Here is a 26,216-nt window from a genome sequence, read left to right as displayed (position 1 = left end):
ATATATATATACACACACACACTGAATAAAGGTTTTTTTGTTTTCTTTCCCTTGGCAGGTCACTATGGAAAGGATATTTATCGAAGTGGAGGGCCAGATCTCCATAATTTCATCTCCTCCGGGTTTGTCACATTAGGAAGAGGACACACGAAGGGTACAGTGGAAACAATTTTTTGCTAAATAAAAAGATTGTTTTAAATAAAAAAGGTATAACTCAGAAGCTGGGTTCTAAGTGCTATGAGATAACAGTATTGGACTGCAGTCAGTAGATTTAGTCTAGCAAATAATGCTGCAGGTAAAATACTGTGCTCCTGGCAGAACCTTTTAAATCCTAGCAAGGGAGACGGTGGGAGAGTGTAGAGTTGGACAGCCAGACTCCACTCTGACTTTGCAGTTCAACAATTTATACTGCTTTGTGTTTTCCTGGGTGCATGGTTGCAAATCACCCTTGTGCTGCTGTACTTACAAAGCGAAAGGGAAGGAGTGTAATGCTGTCCAAGGGCGGGCAGTTAACACTTCAAGAGTGCGTTTCTGGATTTCTTTCTTTTGACTTCTGGGCGCTTTTTTGGGGGGTATTATGAATATTTTATAAAATTATTTCTTTTTAGGTCCTAAAACATATATTTTATGTGTTCATATAATCTGTGATATAATGTACAAACATGAAACCACAAAAATATACATATACTGCTCTGTGTATGTTCTGTGTATATGTACTGTATATAAAATATATGTTGAGAGATAGTTGTAGTTATATTAGATAAGTAACCATATATCCCAGGAGTTGTGGTGACACAAAAGCTGTGAGCTCTGACTCAAAGTAGCTGGTCACCAGAACCCCAGATGAATGTTCATATTATGACGTTGTTGCATATTTGGTGAGTTTTTATAGTGTACAGTGAGACTATGTTTGGAGCATTTTTCTGTTCACACCCACACCCTGACTGAGTCACACTGGTGCACTGGCAGTGGGTTGCGACACTGGGAGTGCAAACATGTGCCATGCCAGTACTCGTCTGGTTTTGTGTCCTTCTGACTTCTGAGACTGTTGTACATTTATATAGACACAATGTATGTGGAGATACCTATATAGACACAATGTACTGTATGTGGAGATGTGTCCATGTGCTCGCCTGGTTGAATGCACCTGTGTTGTTTCTGTGGATGACCATGACACACAAATTATTAAAAGACCTTTATTTTTTCGTACATTTCCTGCACTTTTTCAAATTCTCCACAAGTGTCATCCAAAGCAGTGTTGGTCCTGTAGAACTGTCAGAGAAGAAACAAATATATGTATATTGTCTGTGTATGTCTGTGTGTGCTTAAATAAAGTTTACTGAGGCTGAGGCAGCACCCGTGGGACTTGTAATACAATATCCTGCAATTCCAGCCTGGCACTGCACCGGTGGAAGGAAAGCAGAGAAAACTACCATGAACCTTCAGGTGGGCTGGGAACTGAAATGGTTCAAGGAAGGACTCATGGATGGCATTTCACACAAGGTGTCCCTTTCTCCTCCCCATCCAAAAGGAGTTTTACAGTCATGTCATATCACATCAGGCCTGACAGTATATTTAGGATGAGATAGCAAGTGTACCCCAGTAGAGGGGTGGTCTACAGAGTGGTGTGTCCTGATAGCCTTCATCAAGCACATGGATAACCCTGGGCAGGACTGTAAAACCTGCCTCTTTGTTTCAGACATTTGAAGTATCTTCAAGCAGTTTTCTGTACAATATACTTTTCCCAGATCCTTCACAGATAAGAATAAAACCTGCTTTCCTTCTTTAACTGAAAAGTCTCGGGGGCTCTGTTCTTCTGTAGATGGGCCAGTGGTTTTCACACCTTTTCCACTGGCTTTGCTCAAAGCCCCACAGAGCACATTTCCTATGCCTGGGAAGGTGGGAGAATGGGCAATGGGAGTCCAGACTGTTTATGTACGAACTCTTCCAACAGCCATCAGATAGGGTGGTGCTTTCCAAAGTGAATAAAAGGCTTTTATTATCTGAAGAAATTAAACTATATCTTGGCTGTTTATGGACATAAAAGAATGGATTGGCCTTTGAATTTACTTTTCAGCTACTGGTAAATTCACATTTTATTTGAACAGTATCATAATGTTAACTTCTAATTTCTTAATGGTAAATTCACACGCCCACTCACGACTGGTCCAAGTGATTAACATCTCCACACATTCTGCAAGCAAACTGCCTTATTTGCTTGTGCAAATGTGTAGATTTGTCTTTGTCTGGTATATGATTTGATTGTCTATTTGTGCTGTGAAAACAGGGACTTTGGGTGTAACAAATGACTTAGGGGCTCTATCATTAGGATTGTGCCCTATATCATTTGTTTATTTCTGGAAATATTACATGGTAAATTTCCTGTGTTCAGCTTGAACTGGCAACCCAGTTGTACAGGGAGACAGGAGAGATGAGTGCTCCATCAAGGGTTACAGTCCTGAGCTTTAGCCGAGCAGCTTCATGCTCAGATTTGGTCCTATTTCAGTTCCAGTGCATGTGTTAAAATCTCCACCTCAACTACCATTAGCCAAATAACCTCGCCCTGCCTTGTTACACCACCATGGAAGAGGGTTGTGCTTGTAGACTGAACAAAGCCGGTGAAGTTTATCTCAATAGTTCTTTGCGCTGGGAATACGTTTTTGGTATTTTCTCTACTGTCTTCTGTGCTGTGGCAGAACTCCAAGTGCTGAGTAATATTTAAGAGCTAATCTATTTTGGGCAGAAGACAAAGATGTGAGACATGCCAAACTACCATGGATACCAAATCAGCATATTCACATGTCTGACATCCACAAGCTCTTGCAAGATTGTGATTTATGATTCTTATATGACACTCCATTGGGCAATGCATCACTGCCTGGCATTTAAGTCTATAAAATCACTACATAGTGTGTTCTTCAAACCATGGTAAAAGACTTCACTGTCAGTCTGTCGTGATGATCTAGGAATGAATCCAAAGTCGTTAAACCATAGAAAGTCTCCATGGTGAGACACATGGCAGGGCTAATCTCATCTAATATTGGATAGCTAGGAGTTAGACATTTTATTCTGAGGTAGTAGCTTTCAATTCCAGGCAGAGACACCTGGGAGACACCAGCACCCCTAAATGAGTGTTCACTAGGATGGGCACTAGGCACCTCTTCTCCCCCTCTAGCAAGAGGGGAGCCATGGGGAGCTAGATCTTTTAGCCATCAGAGGAAGGCAGATGAATCCCATCTGCACTTGCTTGCATAGGAGTAGCTACTATTGCTCCAATTGCTGTGGTAGTTGCTATGAGAGTTCAGTGCTCCAGTGAAACAAATAAGAGTACTGAAGACAGGAGCTACCACATCCCTCTGTGCACTAACCTAATTTAAAAAACAGCTTCTTCAACCTATTCTCTCTCCGAGCATCTTGCTACTCTCAGATGTCCCAGGTTGAGACTACCCTAACATGGACCGTACTCACTGTCCTGCCAGGGCTCTGCAGAGCTCTGCTCAGTCACACAGGCTGGTATAGAACTTGCACAGCTGCAACACAACATGGAGCAAGAACCCACATGAATATTCAACCAGAGTGAGTGAACAAGTCTTGAAGAGCAGTAAATTCACTCCAGATGAACTACTCCAGTTCATGGTTGTTGAGTTTTCAGGTAAAAATGTGACTTTTATTTTGTTTTTTTTTTTTTACTACCAGCCTCAGTCCTTGAAAATAGTTTCCGGATGGAATTGCACTCCTTGTATTTCACCAGTCTGTGAGAGCAGTAGAAATTCTGTAGAGCAGATGATAGGCTCACTTCATCACTAAACAACTTCTTTTTTTTCCTGGTAACTCTGCAACAGTATTAAAAATAGTGATTTTTTTTGCTGGAAAAACATAATTTCCCAGTTGAACTGAGTGCCAGGGGTCAGGGAACAGCGAGGCAGGAGGAATATGGGAGTTTAGACTCCTCTACTACAGGGTCATCTCATAGGGAAAAACAGGACTTTTCCTACAATCTGCTAGTTTCTTGTAAGTTTATGCCAGAGCCTTAAGGAGGTGCAGAGGTAGGGCTGCAACTTGAAAAGCATGTGTGGAAAACTCAGGAAGAGTCAAGTGTCCTCACAGCCAATAACACTTTCAGAAATGGAAGCTCTCACTTTTGGTTCAAGGCTGCAAATCTTTACTGTTCCTGGATTCACTGGGAGATGTGCTCTGAGTTAGATCATCTGCAGGAGTCTCTTTTCTTCAAATATCCCACTAAAATTTGCACCTAGGATGTTCTCCAGCAGTGCCAGTAGGCAGGAAAAAAAAAATGAACCATGTATCCAAGTCAGTGTGATGTGGTTGTTAAAGCCAGACTATATTGCTGCTGGCCTCTCTGTGGAGCTGCACCAGCATCCTGCAATGTGGGCAATGTGAAAACAATGTTGGTGTAGAGAAGTCATCTTGGTGACGGAGCAATAACAGCTACCCACAGTCATGTTTTATCTTGTGATATTTGGTGCAGATATGGCAAGATTTACAGCCTGAATGCGGGATTTCCCTGCCTAGGCCTCTATTCTCACTGTCCTGCAGCATAGTTTTACCTCATGCATCTGCAAAGCGGCTCAGGGCACTCTTTTGATGGTACAGCCCTTCATATAAGGTACAGTTGTCTAGCCTGAGCTGGTTTTGATTGAGCACATCTGCCTGGTGTGTGGGAACATGGTATATGCCCTTTAGAAGGACCTTACACCCAACTAGACATCATACTGTCCAGATACATCTTCACCCTTTGCCATCTCCTGATAAATATCCCACTCCCTGTTACCTGAAATGATGCACAGCATCCACGTACAGGTAGAGGGGAAAGTGAGAGGTCAGCTGTTGCTGACTTCTTGCTTTTTCACAGTTGACAATATCTTCCTCAAATCAGCCTTTTTTGTGCATATTCAAAAGGAGCAAATTGTTCTTGATCTAGTCCTACCTTAGAAAATGATCACCTTTCTCTCCCAGACCATGTGCATGTGCATGAGTTGTTCTGAGGACAGACAGACCGTATATTCCATGGTGCCAGAGCAGTGGAAGATGGGTACCACATGGGTTCGAGGTTTGGAAGCTGCAGGGGTTTGTGAGAGTGAGAGGAGACAAGGTAATGTCAGGATGGGAGGGAGAGCTGACAGGTAGCAGCTGAGTCTCATGGCTCCTCCTCACTAGCTTGTCTATCAGTGGGCTCTGACAAGCTGAGAGAGCTACCTCATCATTGACCCGGCATCTTGTGCTCCAGTCCATGGCCATACCTTCACCTCACTGGGTAGTGCCCGGCAGCCTCCTGGAGATTCAGACCGCTCTGGGGAGTGCACTGTGCTCCCACAGCCACCCCATGGGCCAGTACCAGGAGACAGAGAGCCTGGTGTCAATAGGGTCACTCAGGCTTCTTGCAATTCAAGTTTCAAGAGTAAAACAGCAGCTTGCTTTATATGACAGTTTAGCATTTGGGTTTGTTTATAAGAGAACCTCCTACAAAGGCAAACACGAAAGAGGACAAATGCAGCTCTAGATCATACTTAGCAACCAAGATCTCCCTGAGCTGCTTCAGTGTCTCAGCCAGCTGAGGTGGGCAGCAGTTCCACTTTCGCATCTTTTTCTCCCAGCACCAGGTCTCTGCTGCTCCCACTGGAAGTTGATGCCTTCCCTCTGTATGGAGAGAGGAAGCACAGACTAAATGACTCATGACTAAGCCTATGTTTGCCCAAGAAAGCATTGCCAAGTTCGTGTTTGTGTGACTCTTAGAAAAGCTTGTTGATGATGATAGGGCTGTGGGACATCTCGTGTCAATATAAGGATCAGGTCATTTCCTTCCTGAAATGTCTTGATCTACACATCCGTTGTGTTCTCTCCTTTGCATATTCTTCCTACCTTCATTGTTTTTTCTGCAAGCTGAAGAATATCTGTGACAGGCTCTGTATTTTATAAGTGACATATCTGTATGCAAACTAATCTTTATGCAGACACCTCAGTGGATTTATAATATTCAGCCTGCTGCAAGCTTTGCATACAGACTAAACGTGATACAACACGTGGTAAAACAGGATCGGGTATTCATACTGGCTGACACCACTTCCTCCTCTTGTACACACATTGCACGAATTCCCCTTTTATACACACTGCTCTTCCTTTTGGAGACCCTGAACTGAACCCCTTTTACAAGCATCAACTCAAAACCCAGCAGTTTTACTGGTCCGTTGGCATGTAAATATGATTCAGAGATGAATGGGAGGAAAGAGATTTATTAATTTAATCATCATTAGCAGTTTGAGGATTCTGATTCCTCTCTCCAACACTGCCCTGGTTCCCTGCTGTCATGACTGGTTTCCTGTCTCTTGGCTGGAAGCCTTGTGTTCCAGTTTCTTCCCCAAAGTGCTGGTTCATTCCCTTAATTTGTTATTTTGGGGTCTTGGATTACATCTGTTGCAACCAGCATCGGTCCAACGCAGCTCCAAACCATGCAGTGAATCAGCTCCAAGATGGAATTTATTGCCTCCCCCCATCATTAGTAATCCACACTTGCAGTAGACTCATTAATACAGGGAAAGAGAGAAGTTTAAGGGTCATTTTGTTCATACCTGCATCTGTAAGACACCATGAATAGATTATGCAAAAATTGAGCATTAGGTATGTTGAGTCCTTTTTCTCATTAAACACTTGTTAGACATTTCGTATCAATGGAGAGATGTCAAGCCAGAGCCCACTGCATCCCAATGAATCATTTTACGTTCATCCTGGATAATATTTAATGATTTTTATGGTGTCTTGCAGTGTGTGTGTTAAAGATCACTTGCATTCTGATTCCAGATTAATTTCAACTATTGCATATTCTGACACTTAATTGTATTGACTTGAAAATAGCATCATTGGGATGTGGAAACTGTTTCACGGTTTGCAGAAAGATTCCATTACGCAATAGGGCATTTCAATCCGCTCTGAATTATTTAATCAACTTCAGACGCGACCGTCCATTTCTCAGCAGAGTCTGGACAGCTCTTTTTTTTTATAGCCCTCTGAATAGCTGGGTGGGAGGAGAGTGGGAGGTCATGGAAACCATACCGATGCCTGCAGCAGTTCTGCAGCATGCCACTGCTGTAGGCAAGGAATGGGGTGAACATGAGCAACACTACATCAATACCTGGGGTCACCTTCTGCAAAGTACATTGAAATAACTAAGGTGATGGGTTCATGCCTTTCTGTCTTCAGACAAACTGGCCACAAACCTGGCTTAAAGCACAACCTGGAGAGACTGTTTTGGAATGTGGCTTTCCGAGCTAGTGTGTCCCACACGATGAGCAATGAGCAGATGGAGGATTGGCAGCTAATCTGAAAGCCTTCCTCAAGCTTGTTAAGGAAACAGCAGAAAAATGACCACAAGCAGGGCACAGAGCACATATATTATCGCTAAGCCAGGAGATTCAGCTTCCTGTGGCAAGAAGCCCACAGTTGCTTCATAGCCAGCTATTAAATGGAGACTGCTTCCTGCAGCAAGAAAGCAAGCTTCCCCTGTGAGCAGCCTCACTGGTGCATGTGAAGAGACACTTGTTGTCAGTTGGAGATCATATTGTTCACCACCTCAGCCAGTCGATGGCATTTTTAACTTGACCTGATCAAACATGCTTCCTGGAGGACACGGACAGGACTGAGGTAGGAAGAGAGGATGCCAGCCAGGTTGGGTTGCCTCTTCTTTCTCATTGAGGGACAGTTAAACCCAGCATCTTGTGTCTGAGCCAAGGAAAGACCACCCTGTGCCTTTCTGCATGTGCACATTCAGGCTGGGATTAGCAATATGTTTTGGCAACTAGTACTGAAACATGCAGTATTGGAGCTAAACTTGCACCTGGCACTTTGCAAAAGGTCATGGGGCATCTCTAGCTTTTGACTTCAGCATGTGGTCCCCTTTACAGACCCAGGCATGCACAGGAGTTTGGGACTAGCCTTCACTACTGCCACTGCTGAGGACCTTATGTTTCCATGTCAGTGTAAATCACAGAAGTTATCACTCAACTCATTCTCCATCTGTGGTCAGTGAATTATTTTGTGCCCACTTCCTTGTCCTACAAACTCCATTGCATCCAGCACGCTGCTGAGTTCCCATGGATGGTTTTCAATAATCTAGTACTCTAGAATGGATTTCTCTTCTTTCTGCTGTGTGTTAACAGTATATCAAAATAAATTACAGCAGCTGAGAGGAGAAGAAAAAAGCCCTGCCTATTATCAGATGCCCTTTCACAGAGAGTCTATCAACTCTCCATGACGTTTTGGCAGATATCTTTGAAAACTGAGCTGAAGGCTGGTGAAAAGCTGGCAGTTACAGACCAGCTATCTATGAAACAGGGAGCTTCAGTTTTATGCCACAAACTTCTCTTTGAAAAATGTCTTTTTCTATATTTATTATCAAGAACTGATGTATAAAAAACCTTACGATTTCCTGATACAGTGTCACTGAGCATCTCAGGCTGTTATCTCCCCAAACAGGGATTTTAACTAAAACTAAGAATTACCCTTAGAGTTGGCATATTGTTTCTTTAGCAAGCTAGCATTCAGTCTTAACTGTGTTTGCAGATTGTAAACAAGACATTCAAATATTATGAAAAAATTGGAGATTCCTGGGTGCATATAGGGGACTTTGCAGAGGGATCTGTAATTCTGAAGCATTTGTGATCTCACCAGAACAACTGAATCCCGTTGTCAGAGTTCGCCAGATGAAGAGCTTGGGCACGCCCCAAAACCTACAGTTATGCAAAACTGGTATGTTATATAGTTTGTCTTCTAAAGTTCCTTGGGAGGAACATTGGCTCATCATCAGAGAAGTGTCTTTAGAGACACCGGCCCCAGGTTTGCTTTCCAGATTTACGTTCTAGATATGGTACTTACTCATAGGGAAATTATTTGGTCTTAGGAGCTTCAGTTTATCCTTTAATAATCAGTACAAAACCATGGACAATTGAAGGGTGTTTATACAACAAATGCCAGAAAAGTAATTGCAGACAGTCCTTGAGAGACAGACTTGAACTTACTGATTGATCTTTTCTACTCTTTGAAACAGATTAATCTCCATCTCTTGACAGGATGCGGGCCCCTGGTTGTGACTAGTTTATATTGTGGTAGTGTCTAAAGGCCACAGATTGAAGATGGGAATCATGATTCCTAGATGGTGACAAACCAGAGGGACACATGCCCCAGATGTCTTACTCCTCCTTGTATTGGATTTACAGGTGTGCAACAGCTGAATATCTGTTGAAGTAGGAATACTAAGTTTCACAGTTACAACATCATTTTGTTGTCCCAGACCTACTTTTACAGAGCTGTGGTTCTCTAGTCACTTGGTTCCTCAGCTGGAGTTCTTCTTCTTCATATTATTCCAAAGTCAGTTTTGTTTAATACTGCCATGACTTTAGTACAGGACTGGTGTCCATGTTCCAAGAGGTGCATAGTAAAACAGCTGAACGAGGGCTTTCCTACCGCAGTTGTTTTGCAGTCAAAAGAATAATAAAATTCTCTTTGCCTAAGCACAAAACCTGTGACTTTTAGGCCCTTAATCTAGCCTTAGCTGAAATAACAGAAGCTGAACTGTAATCTGCTGTTGTGTAAGGCCTGCTGCTATTAGCATATTGCTGTGCTGGTTCAGAGACAGCAGATGTAGATGTTTTCATCCTTTTCTTGTCCTATCAGCTGCAGTTGCATCCAAGCAGGGCTGCTTTACTCTTCCAGGACAGGGCAAATCCTGTAGGCTGAGAACCTCCTTACGTTTAGATTGTCTTATAGTGACTAATGCTGGTGACATTTGTCAGTGAGCCATTAATCTTCCATTCACGGGGCTACAAGGACACTTTAAAGGTCTGTAGTGAAGCCAGATGATTCCTACCCTCTCTGGCTTAAAGTCAGGTTTATACTTTCAGCTAGGCACCAAAATCCTTCTCTACTCAGTGGAGAGAGCCTGCGCATTTCATCAATCCTGATGCCACAGCCCGAGGTCACCAGCAGGACCAGGGTGACTGTTGCCCTGCTTCCGTTCTTCATTGTGTGCCAGGATGCAACGTGGACTGCTGGCAGCCTTGGGCTTGTGGGAGACACAGTGCTCACCAGTGTAAGGGCTCTGCTTTCATAGATTGGCACAGCAGATGCTGGAGGAAGTGCTAAGAAGTTTGCACAGTTAAGCCCAGGTCTTAGAAACCAGAGAAGGAGCAGTTTCTCTCTGGCACATATGTGAAAGGTCTTGCTTTAGCTGGAAGATATTTCTAACTGTTGAGTTACTCTTTGGGCACTCAGGGAGAGAGAGAGCTCAGCAATTTCCCGGCTGTCAGAGTGACATTGCTGTGATTGAGTTTAGCTTATGAAATCAGGTTGTAGCATACCTTTTTTACAGGTGAGGGAAGTCTGTGCAGTGCAAAATTTGCTACAGTTCTCCATGAACGAAAAGTGCAGGGTTCCCAAGGAGCACGGAGGAGAGAAGGGGAGCAACTGCGCTACATTGTCGTTTGTAACTACTTTGAGGCTGAAATGAATTTACGGTCCCCTGTGGCAGGAATTGCTTCTGCTGCCACAGCAGTGGGTAGGCAGTTGAGTCAAAGTGCCATGGTCCTCTCAGGACTTGAGAAAAAGGAATGGGCAGCCCTCATGTGTCATTTTCCTGAAGATAGAGATGACTTGCTACCTGGAGGTTCTCAGGAGGTGGTAGGGTGAGGAGGTTCTTCAAGTAACCTTAAGAGAAGACCAGATTATGTTGGGAAGCAAGGGAGGGTTATGGACTGAAGGATGAGTAGAGCATTTTCTCCTTGCTTGGACTTTCCAAAGCAAGCCCTGCACTCTTCCTTCTGCCTCTCTTTTAGGGCACCAGCAAGTGTTCTGTAAGTTATCATCTGTTGGGAAGAATACACTCATAGTACTGATCAGAGACATTGGATAAGAGAGGAGGGGTTGCACTGAATCCCCCAGCAGCTGTGCCAGAAAGCACCCCTTTTACAGAGCTGAGCCCCTTCCCACTGCTCCGCTCCTGACTGTTGCTAGGACAGCTGTTTCCGTTCTGACAGCATCTCCATTTCTCCTCAGAACTGAAGTAAACCCATTCTGTCATCCACACTCTTCAGGTAGTGGCTTTAAAACTCCCCAGGGTCCTGAAATCCCTCATGCACTGGCCATCACACTCCTAAAACCAGATTCCCACAATCACTTATTGTAGCAGTGTGCTCTTAGTTCCTTATATAAAGGCAGTCATGATGATTTCTCCAAAGGTTTTCCTGGACGAGGGCATCATTTCCATGGAGTCCCTTGAGGGTGCTGCTGGTGCTCTCATGAAGTAAAGCTACCAGAACCCAGGTCTGTGCAGTTTCTGAGATGGGTGGTTAGATTGAACCTATGATTTTTTTTCTGACAGGTGAAAAGCAAGAAGCACCTCTTTTTCACTGACTCTTCTGCTAAATTAGTGGCTGCAGAACGGAGAGTAGCATTTCAGCTGGAGACAAATGATGAGACAATGCTCATAGCAAGAAGATGCATGGAGCAGGAAGCCTTCGAGCAGAAACAGATCCCTTCATGACAGTTTTTCTGACTCTTGGGTAGTCCTAGCATCAAGTGAATGAACAGAGAAACTGGGGTTTTCCCAGTAATTCATATAGCTGACATACTGTTTCTGGACGACAGCCTAGTTCCTCAACTAAAGAGCTGATTTCAAGCCCACTTTCTGCCAATGACTGGTATTTTTTAATTGATTTCAATGGCACTGGCTTGCATCTGCTGCGGAAAATAAACTTAGGTATGCCAATGCAGACCTTACCGCACTGCTGTTGCACACCTGCCCCTTGAGAAAATGGTGGGTTTGCTTTCCCAATGTGCATTTCCCCCTCTGAACAAGGAAGGAAAGATATGTTAGAGCCCTTTTTTTTTTTTAAAAAAAAAAAAAAAAGTAGCTGTTGTTCCTGGAAGAAATGTGCTTATAATGTGAACAAAAAGAAGTTTACTGGCAGGCTGAAAATTGATCCGACTGTAGGATTCAAACTGGATTTTGCTAGTGGGAGTTTGTTCAAATTCTGTGATCAATGCATGAGACAGATTGAGCTCGGGGGCTTGCCTTCCCGGCTATGATAAGGAAAATGTTAGTGCAGACAGTGAGATGCAGATCTGCTGAGTAAACCCCTTCATCCTACACAGTCATATTTTTGCGCAGATCTGCTCTTTATGTGGGGCCATATATGTGCACAGAACTCACAGATTTCTCTTTGGAAACATAGCCCTTCAAAATTTTATTAAGGTACTATACTCTTATCTATTCTTTTTATGTCATGACCCTCCCTCAATTGTTTAAAATGTAACACAAGTTTTATTCCAAAGTATATGTTACTGTTATTAATTTAAGATATGCTCAGATACCAAGAGCGTATGGTCTATAAAAGGCATGTCCTCATATTCATTTTAAACCAGGAAACTAAAAATAGAGCCAGTTCAAATATAGGTGATGAGAATAACCTGAGGTTCGTATTAGGAGTTATAATATGAATAAAGACTTTAAAAGTGTCTGTGCTTGGAGGGAGATGCAGATAAAAGTTTGTAAAGTAGATTTGGGACAGAGAAGGTAGTTTAATGAGTACTACACATCCTCTCTGTATAGCAACTGGAAGGCATTGAATTAAAAATGCTTAATTCAGAACAGAGAGCAAGAAATGCTTTTTGACTCAGTGTGAGTATTAGCCTCTGCGTCTCACTGTCTCAAGGTGCTGTTGAGATCAAGAGTGTGCAGGACACAAAACACAGATCATGATACTTTTGTGGTTAGTGAGATAGGCAAAGTTATTCTAAGTGTTAAAAGAGGAGTGAAGGAAGCAATATGAACATTCAGGATGAGACTTAAGTGCCTCAAACTATTGGGACTGGAGGAAACCTCCTTGAGTTCATGCTGTCCCATAAGTGTCCAGGGCAGGGGTTTATCTTGTAAAACAGTTAATACTGTGTACCCACCGAGTACCAGAAATACCCTCAATTTGTTCCAGTTTGGTATGACCTAAGTGAAAAATAGGACACTGACTAAGGGGAGCGAGAACTGATCAATGACTGCATGGGAAGAGGTTGGGTCACAACTGAAAAGTCAACTCACTGTGGCACATTTGCAGATGGCACGGGGTGGGGCGCCACTGCTGACCCTCACTGCTTCATTGTGGTCTCTGGATGCTGGCGAAGGGACACAGCTTTGATGCTGTGCTTGGTGACACCTCAATCTTTCTTCTCAGGATTCCTCAACCTGCTTGCAGCTCAGGGTCCTGGCCAAGGCTCACCCAGCCTGGGAGGTGTCCAGCTTTTTCCTGTTCCCCATAGGGCAGCAGCTTTGGTCTCCTGAGTGCTTCTAGCTGCTGCATGGAAACTGAGCACAAGCAAAACACAGATCCTACGTGGTTGTTGAGCTGACCCCAGTCTAAGCTCTTGGTGGGTCATTGATAGCCCCAGTGGCTTGGCAGGGAGGTGTTTCACTTCCTGCAGGCTCCAAATCACCGAGAGTGGGCTTCACCAGTTGTAGCTGTGTCTAGGCAAGTACAGGTCTGGCACAAGTCAGCAAGCAAAAGAGTCTAAGCAGCGCAGAGGAAAGATGAGCAGGAGAAGATAAATGTGTGATCCCACCCTCCAAGAGTGTAGCCTGAAGGGACTCCACAAAGTCACAGCACTTTGCCTTGCATTACCCACGCTGTTTAACTCTCTCTAATGTTTCAGCCCTGTGTAGGGTCTGATCCCTGCCTACCGCAAATGAAATATCATACTGGGGGCATGGTACCCACAGTGTGCCAGGCTGCTCCTTTCCCATCCCTGCCCTCCAAAAGCAGAGAGTGAGACAGGTCTTGTCAGCAGCTTGGCAGTTTCCAGCCCCCTTCTGTATCTTGTGGTACATCCTGACACAGACTCTGCCACGTAGACACACACATAGCCCAGTGACTCCATATCTCACTGATGCTGAAGCATCCTCCACTGGCTCATCAGGGCAACACCCAATGCCAAGTATCATCAGTTCTGACTTGTCTTTTGGTAAGTGATAGGAAGAGGTTGTGCAAAATGATCATGCCCCGTGCTCCGGTGGCTTTTCCTGCCTTTGGTGAGGTCTCTGGTCTCCCCTTCAGTCTCTCTCATGTGCAGTGCAGACAGATGTATGGTGACACTTTGTGTCATCCATTCACACAATGGCATGTTCAAGTGCACTGCATTAAGACCTTCCTATTTCCCTGCCATTCCTTCAGTTATAAAACAAGCCTTCTGGAAGATCTTGAGCTTCAGTTATAAAACAAGCCTTCTGGAAGTTGTTGAGCTTCAGTCTTATTTCTCAAGATCCCTAATGTGGCTGGCAGTCCTTTGAAATTCTTCACGTGCAAGCAGCAGTGACACAGAGCCTGACGGCGCGTGAGGGATGCAGACAGCCACAGCTAGCACATGGCAGGAAGCCACTGGGACAGCATGTCCATGGCCTCCGTCACACATCTTCCTCCAACCTGTCACAGAAGAAAGCTCTTCCTCCTGTTGTCAAGGGTATTGTACACTGTCATGACCACGCTCATTACAGAGCTTTCACCCCTTAGAGGTGAATAAGGATTTGTATAGAGCAAGTGAAAACAAAATAGATAGCTGCTGTTGGATTTCCTAAACAAGCCTTTCAGAGCTGCTGGCTTCTTTTTCATATGCAGATAAGACAGAAGTACCTTGAAATATTTAGGCGGAACTGCACAAGAGACACAGAACTGGGGGTGGCAATCATAACAGAGTGAATTTTTACCATTTTCAAAGCCTTTTCCTGCACCAATATTTCCCAAGAAAGCCATCGAATAAATTGGGATGACTATCTTAATTTTGAAGTTGGGGAAGGAGAGACAGGAACAGGACTGGAACATGGATCAAACATGACGCATAGATCAGAAAGGCAGTTTGATGGAAATAAGCTGGAGACTGAGTGGGAGAAGGAGAAAAAGTGACTATATCTACCTTGGACTGTGACATTAGTTGTGACTGCTGACACAGCTGAGGTGACTTTCAGAGCATACCAGAAAGGGGGTTCAGATCTGTGGCATCCTCAGGATGACGCAGGCAGCATGGATGAGACAGTCAGAAATGGGACCTATTCAGTCTGTCCTTGCACCAAAACAATGGGTTCTGGATTATCCTCATGACTTGATGGTTCTGGGCTCTCCCTAAGTCATTTGCTCATGCAGAAAGGAGTAAACATCTTTTCTTCAGGAGGATGTCGAAGTACCCATGCTGAGATGTTGTTCAGGCTTTAGGACAGTCTCATCCAGAAAGCCTTCTGTTCCAATTCTCTGGGATCTGGGAACAGTACTGGTGAAGCTGACATTTGGCAATAGTGACCTTTTTTTCCATGGGTTCCACAGCAAATCTTGAGCAGCATTTGAGAGGCAGTGAGAGAGCATAAACAGGGTTAACTTGTCCTCTTCAGGTTCCCTTTATCATCCTGCAGCATGGCTGTAACTCGAGAGAAAATTCCCAGCAGACACTCCATGTCTGCACAAATGCCAATTCAGACATACTTATCAGCAGAAATTTAGCAGTGTCAATATATTCTTCACGGTTTGCAACAAAGCAGGGTCCTTGTGATGGAGCTGTGATTTATGGTCCCTTTTGGTCCATCAGCTGGAGTGGGAACAGGACTACCTGCCAGGTTGCATTGCTGCCTAGGAGAGAAGCCCACATTTGTGGTTACGTGTTTGCTCACACGGATTTCCCAGGCATACGTAAGTTACAGCAGATATTCCTCTTTTCTTTCTGAAACAGGCAGCAAAGACAAAACAGTCAGTATGCCATCTCCATCTGACTTTGCTCAGTCTCCATCAGTACTGCCTAGGGAGAAAGAGGCCCTGCTGTGGAGCACATCCCAAATCACATGTCCAGAGCAGGCCAGAGGAGCTTCATCTTAACTATGTTTAATTTCTCCACTGGCTACGAGGGTGATTGACTCAAAAAGAGACCTAATACATCCAATTTGCAGATCCCCACCTTCTGACAAATGCATAATCCTTGTGTTGAGACAGAAGCCTCCAGCCCTCAGGATGGGTATGGGCCATCCACTAGGGAACAGAAAGAAGACACCAAAAAATGGTGCCTTTGAGCTATTATCTAGTCCTCTCTAGATAAGAAATCACCCACAGGAGGTGCAGGAGCCACTGCGTGGCTTCTCTTTGTCTGCTCTGTTCAAGGAAGATTAATTCATCCTGGAGCAGGCACAAAACTGTGCTGCAGAGAGGGTTTTCTGGGGAGGAGTTGTCCTTCTAGGCAAGATGAGACTACAGTTTAGCTTGTTTAGCCCAGAAAAGGAAAACTGGGAGACATGGGATCATCTTGCATCACAGCGGTGCTTAATGACTAGGAGGGAAAATCATGTGTAAACTAAAGGACAATACCAGCACAAAGACAAGAGGGTGAATATTGGTCATGGATAGATTTAGTGCAAGAGGTTTAAAGGTCAGAGCTGTGAAGTTCTCCAACAGTCACCCAGTTAGTGTATTGATGTGCACTGGGACAAGCATACTAGCTCTGTAGCATGGAGCTTGGTTAGTTCTCAGAGGAACACTGTCCCAGTGTTCATGGTACAACGCTTGGAGGATGGTTCCCTTTTGCTCACTTGGGAGCACTGTGAGGAGATTTAGAGCCCAGCAGGGACAATGTTTCTGTGATAACCCTGTGTCAGCAACCCAGAGTGCCTGACGGGGAGCAGAATAAAGGACAATTTCCCAGAGAAGGGTGGATTATTTGAGTCTTTATAGTTCTATTCTGAAAGGACAAATAATATCCCTCAAGAAAGAGCTGCTGTACTTCTGAGTACATCAGCTTCCAGCTGCTCAGACTTTCACGAGAGTTGTGTCTATTCACAGACTTGTTCTGAGGGAATTTAATGCATCAGAAATAAAGCAGATCAGGCTATTACGTTCCTTTCTTGTATGCCCACTGGTTTTCTTGCAATGACAGGTCCCATGCCTCAAACGTCAAGCCTCCAGACCTCCCCAAAGAGGGGAGAAGATTCAATCCAGTGGACAGGAGGGGGCACCTTCCAGCTCATACCTAGGACTACTCCTTGCCCGATATTACACTGCAGTCCACCCTCCTTTCTCAGGTGACCCCATGTCTTATAAGGCTCACAATAACTTTGGAGGCTCACACATTGGTCATGTAGATGGGATTCATTTCATCATACTAACAGCATCTAAAAATGGGGCTTTTAGTCTAGGCTGGTCATGTAGGCTCTCCAGGGTCAAGGGCAAGAGGTGGGGGTCTTTGCAGCGGTTCAGCTTATCCTAAGACAGGTGAGTTTCTCTGTGTACATAAAAGCCTAGATGACCAACTAGAATCTGTGTACAAGCTTTACAGCTAAAACCACAGTGTTTGGGTGTAGTTTAAAATGACATCCCCTAAAACTACAGCTGGGCAAGGCATTTTTACCTGCCTGTTCATTCCCTTCCTCTCAATGCGTCTTCCTTTGCACCAGTACAAGCACTGGTGTGACCACACAATGAGCCAGATTTGAGAATTTAAGTTGGGTGAAACCAAACCCAGACTGCTTTGAACCCAAATAAGTTCACTATGTGTCCTCATGGATGCTGTGCTGGCTTGAGGACAAGCATGGCAGGGAGCAAGCTGCAAAGGGCAGGGGAGGAGTGACGTGACTGCTTCAACAGCATTGCTCCTTAAAATGAGCATGAAACTCCAGCATGAGTTGAAACCCATTCTGTAGAGTCACAACACAGTGCATCACGGATAAAAAGCATGGCATTATAGAAAGACTACCCTGGATTTGTAGCTGACATCACGTTTTGAGATTTGTATTATGAAGTACAAGAGCTCCAGCTAGCACAAGCTGTATTTATCTTCCTTGTATTGATCCTTGCTCTGCCACACTAATTTCTTGTCTTTAAGGATTCTCGGGTGTTTTAATGTAATGTTTCACTGATAGAGAAAAAAAGACAGCAAAAACACTGGTTGCTATGTGCAAGCAGGAGAATTTGTGTTGGGGAACCAGAAGGCTACAGCCACCCAGAAGACGGGGCTTAGGAGGGTGCTGATGCCAGAGCACACAGAGGCTGAGATTTCTTTATCTGCATATGTCAACATGAGACACTCTCACAAAAGGGTGGCTTTCTCCAAATACACCCTCATTCTCTTTCTGGTACAGAGGGAGGACTAAAACACTGCAGTCCAGCAGTTTGTCCTACGAACAGGGTTTGTAAAGCCTTACTCCCAACAGGCTCCATGGCAGCAGAGGCTTCAGGGGTGTCCAGTTAGCATCTTTTTTCTCTAGCATGCTTTTTCCTTAAGAAAGATGACAGTGTGAATGTGACTGGATGCAGATTTGTCTGACTGTAAGGGTTTTAACATGCCTGTACTTCTACGCCCCCCCACACCTTAAGCCAGCTACTGATATCATGCCAGGGCTGCGTGCAGATTTACAAACCGTATGCTGCTAAATTAGTCTCACCACCCAGTGTGAGGAGAGTTCAGAAGAAACCCAGGCTTCTGCTTTGCATATCTATAACACAGAGCTGAGCCCTTTGATGGGCTTCTCTGATGTCCAGGAGCTGCAAATGTTCAAGACGTCAACACCAAAAAAAGGTTGGAGAAAACAACAGAAAATGTGTCCCATCATCACCACTGAGAGCGATGATTTTTCCCTGGCAAAGACTGACATGACAACAAAGCATAACTATCACTTTCTAAATAGGATGAGGCCAGTACAGTCATTTATGCTACCAGGAACAGCCCTGGCCAGGTAGTAAAAAGGGCAAACAGACTCCAGCTTTGTGGATGAGGGGGAGGCCCATTTGACAGGCTTCTGCCACTGTTGTGCTGCTTTGAACCATGGGGGCGAGAGCAAGGGCAAACAGGACAAACTGGACAAGACTATGAGCTGCAGGCTTTGTCTTAGTTGGAAATACTTTTTTTTTTTTTTGTCACCAGGGAAACAGAAGCAGAAATTACAAATGCTTTCAATTTGTCAACATTTTCCATAGATATTTTTGGTCTTCGGGTGAAAAACAAAGCATACATATTTCTCAGTTTAAAACTATCCAGTTCCCTTTCCAAATTGAATGTGGAAATGCTGTCAGATGGCTGAAGGCACAGGTGGGGTTCCTTAGATGTCACTTGTCACTTTGGACCATTGTCTTTTCTTGGATCCTTGGCTGGCCTCCATCCCATGAGTTATCATCACATCTCCTTGGGTAGACCCACCAACATGTGTCACAGCAGCCTTTGCCTCCTCAAGGTGTCATCTGGCAGGACACCATGACCCAGAAAGGGAACATGAAACACCTGAGCTACAACTCAAATCTCCACTGAAGACAAATTAATTTAAAACAGTTTTGTTTCCAGTGCGATTTCATTTTATAATAAAAAGCCTTCCTAGCTAGGAAACAGGTGTCTTTGTGGGGAAAAAGGGTTTGGTGAAAGAATATGTTTTTCTATATATTTTTAAGAGGAAAAATACAGACTTTCCTTCCTGTAAAACTCTCGCAGTACAATCTTTTGATTTGTGAAGTTAATCTGGAAATCGTAGGAAGTGAATTGAGGAGCTATGACCTGCTAGGACTTTCCTTAGCTAAGAGCCATGTCTCTGGAGATTATGTTTAGCTGGACTGATAAATCCTGTTGAGATTTCTATGCAAGTGTCTCGTGGAGAGCAAAGCTCTTTGATTACCCTGTTGCTATTTGTCAAATGCGAAGGACCATGTAAAAAAATAATTTTCAGCCTTCAGAATTACTATGCTTTCCCTCTGCTTTTGATGTCTGAGGAAAAAAAACAGCCCCGTGAAGCAAGTTGATTTCTTCAGAGCTATTAACAAATCTTTCAGGGTCCCAGGGTGACATAACAGGTCTGGTCTGACTCATTCCATTTAAGAGTGTCTCCTTCCAGCCAGAAATAGCTCTGTGTGCAGCCATTAAAAAACATGACTCAATTAATGTCTTTTATTAACTAGAAATGCAGATAAATCCCTTCAATCAGGGGAACGCAAATTACTAGCTCCCGTTCCTTCTCCCTCCCCATTCTCTTTGTATCTGGATTCTTCTTTAATAGATCTTTTTGGATGTTGACTCCAGGCTCACGTGGCTATTTTTGCAGCTGAGTCTCAGACATTCTGGGCTCAAGAAAGATATGTCAAGAAGATACCGGATCACACTCTAGGAGATCATTAGCTTGCTGAGAGAATAAGGAATTTAAAAATTATCTTGGCCAGGGAGCACCAAGTTAAATAGGAGCGTAGGCTGGACTGGGAGAATGAGGCAGAGGTAATGGCTTCACATTGAGTACGTGGGTGTATATAGTACATGGGGAACTCAATGAAAATGTATTCTATGCACATACGTTAGTGGTATTTATATTAAAGAACATGGCACACTGCTCCTGACTTAACTGTGACTACAGCCTCCTCCCTTGCCATGATCTGATCATGGCAGCACATATCCCAGCACATATTTCCCTGGAATTGAAGGAAGGAAAGAGTTTCATTTTCCTCCCCACTCTGGCCAGCGCACCGTGTTCCTGCAGCATGTGACCAAGCTGCGATCAGGTGGCCCCACTGCCACACCACATCCCGCTCTACCACGGCAGTCACCAGTGATTACTCAGCTCCAGAGTTGCTTCCTTCCCACCGGGCTTCAGGCGTATGCTCATGTCCTGTTGAATCTAGCGAGGTCAAGCTTGAGGATGTGCGGGAATGCACTGCTACATTTTGGCTGTATTTTTTTGGTTTAGTATGCATCTTCTAATACTTAAAGGCCTGAAAATATCATAGTTCGGGTTCATATTTCCATTGCAGCCTCTTATGCAGTAGACAAACGTCGTCAGCAAGCATTAGCAAGGGCATTTTAGCATCCGTTCTTTTTGCTAAGCTGGGCACCAACTACTGGCCATACACACAGATAAGGCTTAGTCCAAAAACCTGCTTGCTGCTGTTTTTAAAGGGGAAAAAAATACCGTCTCTAAATAATCTCTACATGAAAATAGGTACATGAGTCAGAATGCACATTGAGAAGCAGGCAGGAAAGGCTTTAAATAATAGGATTCATTCAGCTAAAGCATCTAATCACCCCTGAAAGTGAAAGATTAGTTAAAACAAAAGAGTTATTATCTAGGAAAATAAAAAGGGAATCTGAATTTGTTCATTTCCTCACACAGTGAGTACAGGGAATCTGCATTTCATTATGCACTAACCTGAAGGGCCTCAATAGCCCCCACGGTGGAAACAGAACTACAACAATTTATGAATGCCTGCGAAAATATCTCCCTGCACCATTGCTTCATTTTAACCTGCTTTCCAGGAGAGTGGCTCGAGAGGGAGCAGCAGAGGAAGCTCTATCTAGGCTTGTGTCTGGGAGTATCTGGAAAAAAACAGTGCAATTCACAAAGAGTGGCTCAGTGTAAGGATTTTAAACCAAATGCAAACAGACTCCACTGCACTGTGTACACAGTGGGTTGAAATAGAAGTTCTAGGCAGGAGAATATTTAGAAAAGTTTTATTTTACTCCTTAAAAAAAAAAATCCAAACCTGCTGTGCAATCAAAAGAAATAATAGTCAAGGAAATTGATTTTAATTAAAAACAAAACCTCAAACCTCATTATTACTAACAAACAATTTGCTCTGCTTTAATAGCTTGGATTTTTGTTCCCATCTCTTCCTTCAAACTTGAGATTTAATCTGGTAGGTTTTTAAATGACAAATATGAATTACTTGAACTTTCAAACTTCATTTATTATCTCCTCATGCTAAAGATGTTACTGTAGCCTCTGATCTATGCTGACACTCAGTGGAAAAATCAGCTTTTTTTTTTTCCCCTCAAGCGTGTGAACTTTGAGGACAGTGTGATGCTGCATAACTGAGAGGTAGAAGGAAGAAAGGAAGAGAAAGCAAGCTGCTACTACTAACATTTAACGTCCCTGCGCTTCGGTGTCTACCTTTATAGGTAGGGAGACAGAAACGGAGAAGTAAGGATATTTACACAGAGTTGTACAGCTCAGTGGTAGGGCTGGGACTGGGAACTTGCTTGACTTTCATGTGCTGATACTGGGTGAATCCGAACAACACAGGTATCGTGGAGTAGAGGTAAACACCAACTATTATATCAAGCTGCCAGTACAATGCATGTGCAACATCCTTACCTTTGATTTCATGATTTGGTTTGCCAAATCAAGAGTTCCAGCAAGCTGCATCCTTTTTTACTTATGAGCCCTAAGACTATAGTCAAAGATATTATTCGTTGTTGTTGTTATTGTTGCTGTTATCATCATCATCATCATCATCATCATCATCATCATCATTATTATCATTATCAGCATTATTATCGTTATTATCAAAAAGATAAGGAGGCTGTCTCTTCTGGTTAAGGCAGGTGGCGAGACGTTAGTTGAGAAAGTGGCATTTGGTTTGACAAGACTCTGTTCCTTGGGGAAAGAAACAATTAATAGTCATACTTGTATTTAGTCAGTAGATCTGGATAGCATCCACTTAATGTGTCAACAGAGTTAGCTAATAAGTATTCCACACCTCCGCCAACTCTATTGAAAAGCCATGGAGAACAGCAAGGTACAGGAAGCAGTCACATGTAGTACCAGTATTTGACAAAGGGATGAACAGTTGTCCTGGCAGTGGTCGTCTCCTCAGTCTGATTTAATCCTCAGTACATGCTTCATTATTACAAGCAGGAAGTATAAACAACAGTGGGCATGAAACCAGAATTTACAGTAAAATGGTGGAAATTTTATGTTTGTAAAGGAGGTACATAATATCCTTAGAGGACAAAGAAAGACCTTCAAAAAACAAATTGCACCCATCAGATACATGTTCTGCTGATAAAATGCTAGACCTGTGGCAAAGAGGTGTAGATGCAGGCTTTTCCCTCCCTTGGGGTGAAGAGCAACCACAAAAACCCATCAGTCCTTTGCATGTCTGCCCACATCAAACCGTGTGGGATCAGAATCAGACCCACTCTGTCTTAATTTCAGTTGAATGTTTCTGAATATTCCAGTCTTGTGAAATCCTTCACACAATTAATTCAAATTGTCCTGGAGCTGAGTGCTGACTGGGCAAGAGCAGAAACTGGGCAAAAGGCTGCAATCAACAGATAATGATACACTGCAGCATTTTATCTAACAGAAAGAGCTGTAAAGGAGTGCTAAAAAAGGCCAGTATTTGCTCCCGTCTCTTCTCACTCTCCTATTAACCATCCCATGGAGAGCAGGCCATGTGTTAATTACATCCTCAACAAAAGCTGGGTACAAAAATTTGACTTTGGCTTCATGGCTGGAGTAAAGACTCAACAAGTTTTTTCTCATCACGCTTTGAAGGATCCTGTCAAATCTTGATCTATCTTTCCTTGAGGAGCTTTCTTTAGTGGCTGGATAAGGTCCTTTGCCAGGGAAAGAGAGAGGCAGGTCCTGCCACAGGTACTGCTGTGGACAGAACTTAGCTTTGGAGCAATTGTCCTCACAACTGTAGGACTCTGAGGGTGCCTCAAGCATTTGATTCAGATGCTAAAGCTGCTAAACTGTTTCTGCCTTCATGCCCTCTAGTGAGGCATGAACTGGGCAACTGTCTGCCACTGGTGACACCAGAGTCAAATGTGGATTTAGTAGTGCTGGTACAGAGAAAGCTGCAACTTTGACACTTTGCCAAGTGTCTTCAGCTTATTAAGTGCACCAGTTCCCAGGAGCCCAGGCAGAGTTCAGGAAACTGCTAGTTTTTGTGGTCTCCATGCACAGGCAGAGAACTAGCTTGTTGTGGGGCCAGGAGCTGGAAAAGCAGATTGCAGTATCTATTGTCGATCAGCAGGACTTCTGCAGGTGCCACCAACAAAGTCATCTCATTCCTGTGCAACGGGGAAATTTAGTGGAAATTGCACTCAAGACAAATCTACAAAGCCCTCATCTGAGCCCAGGTGAGACAATCTAAGATGTTCTCAGTGGCAGTATTGGAAAGATGGATACCAGGAGAGGGACACATGAGAAAATATCCCACATGTCTTGCCCAAAGAAGGTGGTAGAAAACCACTGTTCAGCAGTGCTGATAGGAATTTGAGACCCCTCTTCATCTTATATATTTCTGCAGGAGATCTCAAGAGCTCAAATTGCACTCTGAAAAGCTTATGGGAAAAACACAGCCTCCAGAATGCCTGGAGAAGTGCCATTGAAGGGCAAAGGAAATGTCAATAGGGCTCAAGCCATCTGTCTTCCATCTGTTTGATCCCTGTTCAGAAGTACTCCCATTTTGTGGAGAAGGCATTCAGCTCTTTAGTGACCACAGAATAGGCCCTATGGCTCACAGGGTAAAAAGATTGAATATCACTGATATAATTACAGAGCTGAAAGAACAGCAGCAGCTTACAAATTGTAGTTAGCCTCTCATTAGTATGGTTGAGTGATGACTGTATATATAAATAGGGCTTATTTAACCATAAATGTCATATTTACATAACGTATAGGATGGTACAGGCAAATGTAACCAGGAAATACATTAAATTAGGAAAGAAAAAAATGGGTTGAAAAACAGGAAAATAAAGGATTGCTGGTGCATGCTGCAGGCAAAAGCAGTGTGGAAGCATTTAGAAAGATTTCTGTTATTTGCATCCTAGTGGTATCACTGGCAGTCAGGGTGTTTAAATCTCCTAGACGCCACTGGAATTACTAACCTTTAAGCTAAATTGATACCAACTATATTATTGGGGCTGCCCTATTTTACTGGAGGGGAAAGGAATTGTGTAGTATTGATGTTGTAACTTTGGGATTTGTTTTCAAGAATAAATATTGTGTGAGTGCAAAATCCCTTTTATGAAGTATCACTTGTCCCAGGAGAACAAAGATAATCCATCCTCAGTGCTGCCATGAACTGTCATCCCAATACTCTTATCAACGTCTTGAATCCATTGTCTCAGATCAACAAACCTTCTGTATATATAAATCATGCGAGGTCATCCATTAAGCAAACCGGTTAGAAAGGCTCCCAACAAAATTACCAGAGATTGAGCAGCTATTCTAGCTAATAAAGCCTATTGGAGTGGCTATGTAGTTATAGTATGTTCCAACAGCAGCTTCACCTCATTATGGAGTTGATTTATTACCAGTTTCAGCAGACCAAAGGGACTAAATAAGCATCATCTGGATGGGATTGCCAGAGTACTTCTGTTGACTAGCCAGATGAGTGATGAGTCTGTAGCAGCAACCGCACATGATGCACCAGCTCCAGCCGGAATTATATATCTAGTCCTCCTCCACGGGGCTTTGGCTAATTGGCATGAATGAGAGCTAAAGATGACATTAACACTTCCATGAGATGGATAACAAAGACATTGCACTTTATAGATTTTGCAGCTCAATGTCACTTAGCTACGTGACTACCTACAAAGCTCTACGGATGAAAATCAAACCTGAGCCATACAGGAGTTGTAATACTCTGCATTAGACGTACAGCAGAACATTCATTACCTGATAGTAGCCATGAGTTTAGTGAAACCTGTGAGCAAACACAGTAGTTATGTGTGGTTGGGTGTGCAGGTGGTAGCAGGACCTTGTGGCCAGGCAAGCTGTGGAGGAGGAAGGGCAGCTGTGCACAAAGCAGTGTCCTTTGCGTGAGATGGGCATCCAAAGGTCTTCCATCCCTTTCTGCAAGCAGTGCCCCAAGGCAAGAAAACCTGCTCCCATGTACCCTGTATCAAAAAATGAAACACAAGAAAACCCTTAACCATACCCACTTGCCTGTCAGAGTGTATGCTCCGGTATCTGAGCCACGAGTCCAGCAGCAGTGCTCAACAGTTCAGCTCACCTGAGGCAGCTTTGCAAGATGTAGGTATGAAAGTCCACGTATCTACCTCTTCGGTACCCCCTGCGTGAAACCCACTAATTGCACACACTGCATTGGTGGCCTTTATTTTGACAGGTGCAACACAACTTAGGGTACACACAAAAGAGAATCACAGCACTGTTAAAGTGATCAGCATGTCCCTGGAGTTCGTCATGGCCCCACAGGCGGTGTAGGAGAGTCTTCTCCCTTATCTTGGCTTCAGAAATGTCAAATACCTGAGCTTAAAGGCAAGAAATACAGTTGGTTTAAAGCACTCAATTTTTTAAGACATTAGGTAGCTGAAAGTGCAAAGAGCGTATGGCTGCGTTTTCAGAGCACTATAGAAAATTTCACTAGGTGCTTTTTAGTTACTCAGGAGCTGTCAAAATTTGACTTTAATTGCAT

At 43.6% G+C, this 26,216-nt stretch overlaps 1 protein-coding gene across 1 annotated transcript in view; it reads left to right on the top strand.

Moving 5' to 3' along the window:
- The window catches only part of SHISA6 (shisa family member 6), a 256,743-nt gene that overhangs the window by 58,632 nt on the left and 171,895 nt on the right, over positions 1 to 26,216 (top strand). The window contains exon 3 of the mRNA XM_075169770.1: positions 59 to 154. Within this exon, the coding sequence (XP_075025871.1) occupies positions 59 to 154 (96 nt within the window). The remainder of the gene's footprint in view (positions 1 to 58; positions 155 to 26,216) is intronic.

Source organism: Calonectris borealis, chromosome 20 (assembly GCF_964195595.1).
Source record: "Calonectris borealis chromosome 20, bCalBor7.hap1.2, whole genome shotgun sequence".
Lineage (NCBI taxonomy): Eukaryota > Metazoa > Chordata > Aves > Procellariiformes > Procellariidae > Calonectris > Calonectris borealis.
Note: the sequence above shows the minus strand (reverse complement) of the source record. Positions and strands in the feature narration are given on the sequence as shown.